The sequence below is a fragment of the Mugil cephalus genome, chromosome 2 (assembly GCF_022458985.1).
Source record: "Mugil cephalus isolate CIBA_MC_2020 chromosome 2, CIBA_Mcephalus_1.1, whole genome shotgun sequence".
Lineage (NCBI taxonomy): Eukaryota > Metazoa > Chordata > Actinopteri > Mugiliformes > Mugilidae > Mugil > Mugil cephalus.
This window is the reverse complement of record NC_061771.1, coordinates 27,131,943-27,141,360: the sequence shown is the minus strand read 5'-3', so window position 1 is coordinate 27,141,360 and position 9,418 is coordinate 27,131,943. Positions and strand designations below refer to the sequence as shown.

General features: G+C 41.4%; 1 protein-coding gene across 1 annotated transcript; it reads left to right on the top strand.

The window, feature by feature from the left end:
* The first annotated feature begins 5,515 nt into the window (after positions 1-5,515).
* Positions 5,516-7,701, top strand: LOC125003476 (serine protease 1-like). The gene is made up of 6 exons (XM_047577431.1): positions 5,516-5,606; positions 5,905-6,085; positions 6,255-6,428; positions 6,732-6,793; positions 6,992-7,116; positions 7,222-7,701. Exons 1-6 carry the CDS (start codon positions 5,516-5,518, stop codon positions 7,699-7,701), a joined length of 1,113 nt encoding a protein of 370 aa, XP_047433387.1.
* The last annotated feature ends 1,717 nt before the right edge of the window (positions 7,702-9,418 follow it).

Below are 9,418 nucleotides of genomic sequence, written 5' to 3'. Positions count from 1 at the left end.
AGCTAATATAGACATGCCTGTAATAGTACCGCATTCATGGACATAAAAAAGAGCAGACACCACATTCGTGGACTGCTTCAGCGCGAGAAACATTGTCGCCATCTTGTACAGCTGCAGCTACTACAGTACTGAAGCACTATACCAGAGCACTGTGCAGCTTCTCCTGTAAAAATCAGCAGACCGAACAAAATAGGACACAAGAAATTATATGCTATTTATATGCTATATGATACAGGTTCGGCCTGACTCACTTAGAGCTTTTGTTGAATTCAGTCAGAATTCTTAGTTTTCTTATTACAATGAATTCTGAAAATATATTTTGTAATTTCTTTAATATAATGTATGTCTTGTATGTGTCTTCCCCACAGACGTGATGGAAGAATAATCCATCTGCACACCAGTTCCAGTCTATCCTCCACTGTCTGATGGTTTCGGTGTCAGTCAGACAACATGGCGGTACAGGATGACACTGTGTCCCTGTCTGCACTGGACATGTCCTCTGTCCACATTGCAGAGACACCGTTCCATTGATAACCATCAATCCAACTTGGTGTCATTACTTGTTCCGTGTTCCTTAAAATAAGGCTTCACCACATCACCAAACCCACCTCTCTTACATAGGGAGAACCTGTTCATAATGGAATAGATAAGATTATTAGATTACATAAAATAATCGGGCCACCCAGGATGTGATGAATGCTCTGGCCACCTCTGCCGATGTAGATGAGGACAGGGCTTCTGGCCACCTGGTGGTCCTGTCCACCATGGTGAGGAGGTGAGTGAACCCGCGGGAAGGAGGCAGGGGGCCCACCTGATCCACATTCACGTGATCAAAACGCTTCCCAGGTAGTGCAAAAGGTGCCAAAGGGGCCTTGGTGTGACGCTGAATCTTGGCGCACTGACATGCCACACATTGGCCCCGGCCAGCTTGGCAGAGGCCTTCACAGAGACTGTGAGAAAGACTGTGGATGATGTCAAAAACACGGCGTCACCAGCCAGCAGCAACAATAGGTCTGTGGAGACGTCACAGAGAAGCGTGGTGTTGGCTCTGTCGAACACCACATCCTCCAGCCTTAGCGGAGCGAGGCCCTTCTGACAAGCCAGAATGTCTGAGTCTGTGGCCTGGTCCTTCACCATAGCAGCATGGTCCAGTCCCAGGTGGACAGACAATACAACCGCCTGGGAAAGGCAGTCGCTGACAAAGTTGTCCTTGCCCGCCACATGCCGTTATGTGTGGTAAGCTCAGATTTCAGAGAGCTGCCGCTGCTGATGACCAGTCCACGACTCCGGGGTCTTGGACATGGCGATTGTCAGAGGCTTGTTTTCCACAAATGCAGTGAAACAGCGGCCCTCCAACAGGAATCTGAAGTGTCGGGTGGAAAAGACCCAGGAGCTCTCTATCAAAGGTGCTATATTTTTTTTTATTGTTGCAGAGCCACTTGCTGAAAAAGGATAGTGGCTGCCAGGCACCGCCTGCCCACTGCTCACACATTGCCCCCACAGCATATTCAGAGGCGCTGGTAGTGAGGGCGATTGAGGCAGTGGGAGATGGGTGCGCCAGCAGAACAGCGTTGGCCAGTGTGGTCTTGACAGCATAGAAAGCTTTGTCTCTCTCTGGGGACCAATCCCCTTCGTCATTGGCCCTTTTTCCTCGCAGGGCCTCATACAAAGGACGGATGAGGTGGGCAGCAAATAAAATTATTATAAAAGTTCACCATGCCCAGAAACTCCTGAGGAGACTTTGTGGTGCGGGGGCATGGGAAACTGGTGATTGCCTCCACCATGGCAGGAAGAGGAACTGCTCCCTGTGGAGTGATCTGGTGTCCCAAGAACGTGATGGACGACTGTCCAAACTGGCACTTGGCTGGATTGACAATAAGTCTGTGTTCGCTGAGCTTTTCAAACAACTGCCAGAAATGTGTCAGGTGTTCATCTACGCCGAAACCAGGTTCTTGGGTTGTGCTGCCAAAAGTCGGGCAACTTAACGGTTGCAGCATAGATGTTGGCGTTGACATTAACCGTGTCATTAACCTCGCTTGGTGCCAGTGCCGCTGAGGTGTTGTGCCTGCTTCCTTCACCATCAGACATTTTCAAACTTTCGTGGTCACCAATTGTGGAGATGCAAATAACAATGATCAGACCGGAGACTGAGGTGAGTTGAGTCCGTATACTCTCCACACAATTATATTGCTAAGTAACCATTTCAAACTCTAGCTCTTAAAGGTGTGTGGATGACATAATGTTATAGATGTATATATGTATTACAAATATATTTGTGTGTGTGTACATTTACATAGTGTATCTGTGTTTATGTGGATATGCTGGTTGGAAATAAAGTTTATAGAATTTTATTCAGAGAATCAGATAGTAGTAAATAGAAGTAAAAGAGTTGAATAGTACTGTCTCTTTGTATGTGTGTGTGTCTGTTATGTGATACACTACAAACATAATGGGCCTGGACACAGACTCAAAATAATGTGTTACTGTTATACTGTCTGCATGCAAAGTATGAAAATACTCGTTCTCAATGTAAATAATAATGCTGTATGATAGTCACATGTCTGACGTTTGCAGCAAAGAAAAACGCAGGAGTTATGGTCACATTAATTCTTTTTAAAAAGGTCAGTGTATGGAGCTGATGACTGGTCCAAGATGGAGACCACACAGCTCGTCAGTTCCTACAGGTGGTAGCAGTCAATGCGGAGTCTACTCTTTATTATGTCTACGAATGCGGCATTTACTCCTTATTAAGTCTATGGGAGCCAACGTGGGCAATCAGGCGACTTCCAACCAAGAGGCTGAGGCCCTTAGCGCCGCACATACTGGGCGTCCAACTGCGTGGCAGACAGACACGGTCAAGTGATGTACTGTCTGAGGATCAATGGTTGTAAGACGCTAAATGCAACGGGCTATCAGACAGGGTCTACTACAAAAAGTAAATAGTCCTGACTGTTACTTTCTGCCACATCAGCTAAGTGCCTCGGCTCCTGCCTGCCGTTGCTGCGCCATTTAAGTTCAAACTACCTGGCTGGCTGTGAAAAGCAAGGCATGTGCAGTCGATCCGTCCACTCATCGATCAACCAATAGGAGAAAAGTTCAGCCATTGTGGGCAGCTCCCTCATCTGCATTATATTTCAATGTGCATGCTGAAGTGCTTGCATCAGTATATACATAAATAGCATTTATTGCATATATCTGTAGGTATATATTCATTTATCCATTTTTGTTGTGGCTGAATTGGTCCTCCACAGCAAAGCCCACTCTGAGCCCACACCCAGCCAAAGTCCAACTAACCCAAGTGAGGCCCGTATGGGCCCCAACCGGACGTGTTTGCTAGGAAGTATTCCAGCACTGTGTCACCGTGGCATTCGATTAAAAAAAGACAACATTTAGAAAAAATGTTAATGCGGGATATTGTAAGTGTTGGTTGAAGTGTAGTCGCATGTCCCATCACTTCTTACCTGCTGCTGTTGGCTAGGCTAGTTAGCTGGTTTCTTTTTGTTGGTAGCTGACTGGTAGCCTGCTGGTGGACTTTTCAATTGGACTAGGTTTTTAAATGTGTTTGCCTCGAATTATGGCACAAGGGATTGTAACATCTTATCCTGTGTTTTTATGAATATGAAAGCTAGCCTAGGCTAGCGACTAGGGAAAGACTTAATGACAGATAAAATACCCCTAATGTTGGCGAAGGCAGGGGCTCTCACCATTGACTAACACGGTTCACGACCCCGGAATGGACTTGACAATGAGTAGGCGAAACTTGTTAGCTAGTTGTTCAGATGGAGATGGGAAGAAGCAGCAGGTTTGTGTGTGTGGCTGGCGGAAAGCAACAACAGTAAAAGGCCTCAGAATCCATCTAAGGAGGAAAAGGTGCTTGGTAGAGGGAACACCGGGATCCCGCATTGATAGCTGCTTTTTAAGAAGTGTATCAAGTCAGTTGGTCGGAGTCCAGCGACAGGAAGTAATCCACAGTTTGCAGGATATCAGCATCCCTAATGTTAAAGCATACTAGCATGGAGACAGAACAGAAGTGCAGGGAGAAGATCAGTGATCAGAAACCAAGGGTGAGGTGGCCAGGCACAACTGAAACTAGGAAGTGGGAGGACATCAATAATGATTTGGCTAGTGCGCTAGGTAAGCTAAAAGGGACGGTAGAGAGTTGGAGAAGATGGGAGATATTATCTAAAATTATGGTAAGGAAAGATTTGGCATTAGTGAGAATCGGAAGAAACCAGATAATTTGACCGGGACTTCTCCACAAATGTCTTCTCCAGTGTTTTGTTTGGCCTCAGATGTCTTTGCTGATTTGCTCACATTTTTCCGAGGGATGTCTTATGTGTGCCTTGTTTAAAAAAATTCTGCTATGAATTGAATCTGCTATGTGGATACATGGTGGAGAAAATGCAGGACACAAAAAGTTTGGAGTGACGGTTTAACAGGTGGTGGTAGCAGGAGTAGAGCCAGAGGTCCACCAGAGGTGGAGTGTGTCCACCAGCTGATCTGGCAGTATGGTAAAGTGGAAGCTCAGTATTTGCATCTGTTGTTGATAAAGAAAGGCTGACGCATCCACACCTGACTCCACTTTTGTTATAAAACAATTTGGTTTTATTCCTCACTCCATATAACTAGATAAAACCACCAGCTTCTGTCTTGTCATCACAAAGGTTGTTCATTAAAGAATTCATCAAACCACTACAGGAACAAAGACCTCAGTGTTAAACTTTGTGATAAGCAAATAGTGAATATACATAATGATATTTTTAGGCAGGACATCAGCTGCAAGGTTTTGTTCAATGGAATCTCTTTGAGAAGCTTCTTTCTAGGCCCAATGCACTGGAAGATACAACATAAAATCAATAAAATAAAATCTTATGAAACCAAGCGACCAAATTTCATATGTAATGAGTCAAATATTTCATGTGTTTACACTGATGCTAAGTTTACTAGTGTTTTATTCGCTGTATTCTCCAGCATCAGGTTTATTCAGAGTGATAGGAGGCCTCTCCAGAGAAAGCTTCTATACCTGTTCTCTGGTGTGTCTGCATTGTTTCGTAATTAGGCCACTGAAATGCTAATCGGTGACTAATCGGCTAATCCGGGGGTCTTCAAAATGTTTTTAGGCCAAGGACCCCAAAGTGATGACAAGATTATGTGTTCTATATTAAACTTGGCTTAGTGCTGTTTCTAAATATACAACATTTTAAGCTATTCAAATAATACTCAGGTTCAATTATTATTTTTTTTTTTGAAACGTGCAACAGTAAGGTGGTTGTGCAACTGCCGCAAACATAAACCGAATATTAAAAAAAAAATCTATAAAAATATGTCTAATCTACCAAAGACCTTTCATCCACCCCCCAACTCCCGAGTAGAGACCAACTTTGCATAACTTGTCAGATGTCACTTTATCTTTTTACATTTTCGTTGGAAAACCATTATCTGCTGTCAATGTGGTTTCATTGATGAGCCTCTGCTCTGTGATTGGTGGTTCCATGCCCAACATGAGATGGTGAACATGGTTAATAAGGTGGTGCCACTGGACAGCAGACAGTGGAAGAGGGACGACAACGATGGCTCATCTGACGCTCCTTCTTGTTCTGCTGTGGGTCGGTGAGTAGGGAATGATGTTTATGTGATTTCTTCATTTTGAAACTTGACCACATCATGTATTGTTGGTCCTTCAGATGCTAGTTCTGAAGGTTTAATGTACTGTCTCCCTCCCTCATTCAATGCATGGAAAGAGGACATTACTGATATTTTTATACTTCTAACATATTTGAGTAGATTTGGACTATTTGGTGTTTTGTAATAAATGATTTATCTAAACTCTATGTTTAGTCAGTGAGGCAGCACAAAGTTGGAAGCACAAAGTTCCGACTCATAGTAGATCATTTTCTCTTTCAGGTACCACAGTGAGCACAGTGGTGGACGGGTACAAAGGAATCATTAAAGGTCAACAATGTAATCCAACAGAGCGTCTGTATCATGTGAAATTGGTCGATCAAAACAATAATTTCATCTGTGGAGGCTCTTTGATCAACAACCAGTGGGTTCTGACTGTGGCTCACTGCTGGAAGTCAGGATTGTAAGAAAAATATGCAAATATTTCTGAGTCTTAAATTTAGATCAAACCTCATAACGATTATGTGATTAAGCTGTTGACATGGAACAGTATCCCCAGTTTTACCTAAAATGTGTTTTTAGGCAATGAAATTACTGTGCAAGACGTAAAAATGTGTAATCTGTGCTTGCAGAAAATTGTCAGTCATTTTAGGAGTGCATCCAGGTCCAGGAGAGAAAGTGGACATAACTACAGAACCTGCGATCTTGAAAAATAGGATCCATGACATTATGTTACTGAAGCTACCGGAAGGAACAAAAATTCCAGCTATTATAGGTCTTGCTAACTGCAATGCAAAACCAAGATTGTGAGTAGTGAAATATATACTGATGTTTGCTTTTTCATTTGTTTTTTTTCATTTTTACTCACAAACATATTTTTTGGCAATTTTGTTGTATTTATTATAATTCATAATTCATAATGCTCAGAAGGTCAGAAGCTTCATTATTAAAAAAAAGGAAAGTATAATAAATATTTTATTTTACATTTTTACATTACATTTATTTTATCTTATTTTTCCTTTTTGGTTATTCACTTCTTTTCTAATGTTTTTAACTGAAATAATATTAAGTCAAGGTAACCTTCTTCTTTTAATTATTTTTATTTCCAGGGGAGATGAGGTGCAGATTGCAGGACATGCCTCCACCCACATGGGCAACAACAAAGAAAGAGGTGAGATTTACTTTGAATTATTTCTTTAATTTCAGAATTTGTCCGTTTTAATGGGGCAATTTATTTTGAAAAACTGAAAATATGATGTGATTCATTTCAATTGATATAATTTATGGTCAAACACCTTTCTGCCCCAGATTACATTCTATGGAGATTTTGTTGTATTTTATTTGACAACTCTTTTTCATTCATTCGTAGTAGGTGGTGAATCAGCAACTCTTCAGTGTGCAAATGTTAACAATGTTGACTGCACCAGACTCAGAGAACTTAAGAGTTCCCAGCACTGGTTCTGTGGTCAAGCTGATGGAAAGGATGCATGTCATGTGAGTTGGTACAGCTACTAATGTGGAAAAATTTGAATAGTTAAAGATTCATCAGTGTTTTAATTAATAAAGCACAAACCATAAACATGTTCCTCTTTCTCACAGGGTGACTCTGGTGGAGCAGTGGTGTTCAATGGCCGGCTCTACGGTTTAGTCACTTTCACCGGGGGCCATGTATACGCAACAAAAGAAGCATTTGGATTCATAGACCTTTGTCATCCAGGCTATTTACAGTGGATCGAAACAACTATTGCTAATTCCAACAAGAAGCAGAATAAGATGACTGTTCAGAGGAAGAAGGACATCAAGGAGAAGATAAAGAATCTGATGGAGAATATGATGAAGAAGAAGACTGTTCAGAGGAAGAAGGACATCAAGGAGAAGATAAAGAATCTGATGGAGAATATGATGAAGAAGAAGACTGTTCAGAGGACGTTTAAGGAGAAGCTGAAAAAAGTGGGGAATAAGATTAAGGAAAAGATAACGAATCTGAAGGATAAGGTTAAGGAAGGGTTAACAAATCTGAAGGATAAGATGTCGAATCTGAAGGATAAGATTAAGGAGAAGCTGAAGAAGACGGGCTAGGAGAACAAGGAGGGCACTAAGTAGTGATTTCTTCTGTGGTTAAGGATAAACATGTTGCAAAACTGTTCCACAATAAATATTACATGACACTGCAACCCTGCTTCAATGAGCTGTCTGTTCTCAGCATATGCATATGTTAACACTCAGGTTCAACTCATTACAGACCAGGGCTACAAAAGTTAATTGTTTAATTAAGAAATGTAAGTGGATTAATGATGTAGACCTCATCTTATAACAGTGACTTACTAATTATGAGCTCATATTTACCAGAAAAGAGGCCTAGCTGGGATCCTGAAACACTGGGAGCTGTCTATATGGAGTATCTACTGTTATTTCTTATGTTGTTCTTGAGGAGATTAAGTACAACAGACAGAATCAGACACCAAACAGCAGTGACTGAAGAATTTAAGGTGTGTAGTCATGGTGTCATGTCAATCTTCACCTTTGACTGCACCTGTAGGACTTTGTTTGCAAATCATGATCATGATATTATGCTGCTGCAGCTGCATATCAACTCTGATATTCTGCCAATGGCTCGTACTGACTGTAGAGATCATCGTAAAATCTGAGTTGTGTGTTTCCATGCCTTAAAAAAACTGTTTGTTGGGAAATGCTGATGTATAGAGCATTACTTTACACTACAACATTCTGCATTCAGATTGTTCTTTTTGTATATGTTTAAAAGGAGTGTAGGTCTATCGGGTCTTTTTTGATGGTTTGTTCCAGATTTTGACAACACAACCTGTCTCTTAGAAATTAGATCCACATATACGTGTTACTCCAAGCTAAGGTTTAGTTGCAACATCACAAGATCAAAGGATCTTGACAATCCATTTTCAAACCTATAAAGATGCAATAATGCTAACCATAAAGTTAGCTAAAAATCTAGCAAGTGTACCCATTGATAGACACATACTTATTCCAAGTAATTTGTTTTAATCAAAACTGGTTCAAAGTGACTTTCCAGATTCAAATGATCTGCTGCATCAGGTTAAAGTTCAGGTGTTCACTCTGGTTTGTACTGAATAAATAAAGCAGCACATTCTTCCCTGCACCAAATGCTCAACACTGATGTTAAATGAACAGCTTTGTGATGTTCTTGTAAGTTTCCAGAGATGAGGTCACAGGTCACGCTGCCTCCACTAGAGACGCTGAGGACAACAGGAGTGGGATGATTTTTGATTATATGATGAAGTGAATGATCTGTTTTTTGTCATTTTTTCTTTGTCATTTCTGTTCTGTTTCTTTTCTTTTTTTATTAACATAGTCTCCAAATGTAGTGATGCATATGTGTTTGAGCTGTCAAAGTTAATTTGATAGCAGCTCACTGATTCACACTCTTTTTATTGCACGATTAAATTTTTGGCCATAGTGTGACTTGACCCTCGGTCCAACCCATAGTTTGGAAAAAATCAAAGAGATATGGAAGCTGTGCGGAAATTATGCTTATACAATGCAAATCTATGATGCAGGGAGGAATTTAGAGTACCGTTCAGTGTGTCGGTGTCATGGTAGAGCAGCTTCTGAAGCTCCATCAGTCCATATGGCTAATCGATAGAATCTCAACACAGGAGCATCAGAGCCTAGAGACCACAAACTTCAATATCTCAACGGAGATTCTCACACAAAGACGTAGCAACGCTGTACCAGTTAGCAGACAATAGGCTAATCGGCAAGCAAGCTAATTAGCTACAGTCGGTACTCTGCACGTTAAAAG

Excerpts from the sequence above, each read along its gene's own strand:
- LOC125003476 (XM_047577431.1), top strand. The coding sequence starts at position 5,516 with ATGGTTAATAAGGTGGTGCCACTGGACAGCAGACAGTGGAAGAGGGAC. Across the intron at positions 6,086-6,254 it reads CACTGCTGGAAGTCAGGATT|AAAATTGTCAGTCATTTTAG; the intron begins GTAAGAAAAATA and ends CTGTGCTTGCAG. Across the intron at positions 7,117-7,221 it reads ATGGAAAGGATGCATGTCAT|GGTGACTCTGGTGGAGCAGT; the intron begins GTGAGTTGGTAC and ends TCTTTCTCACAG.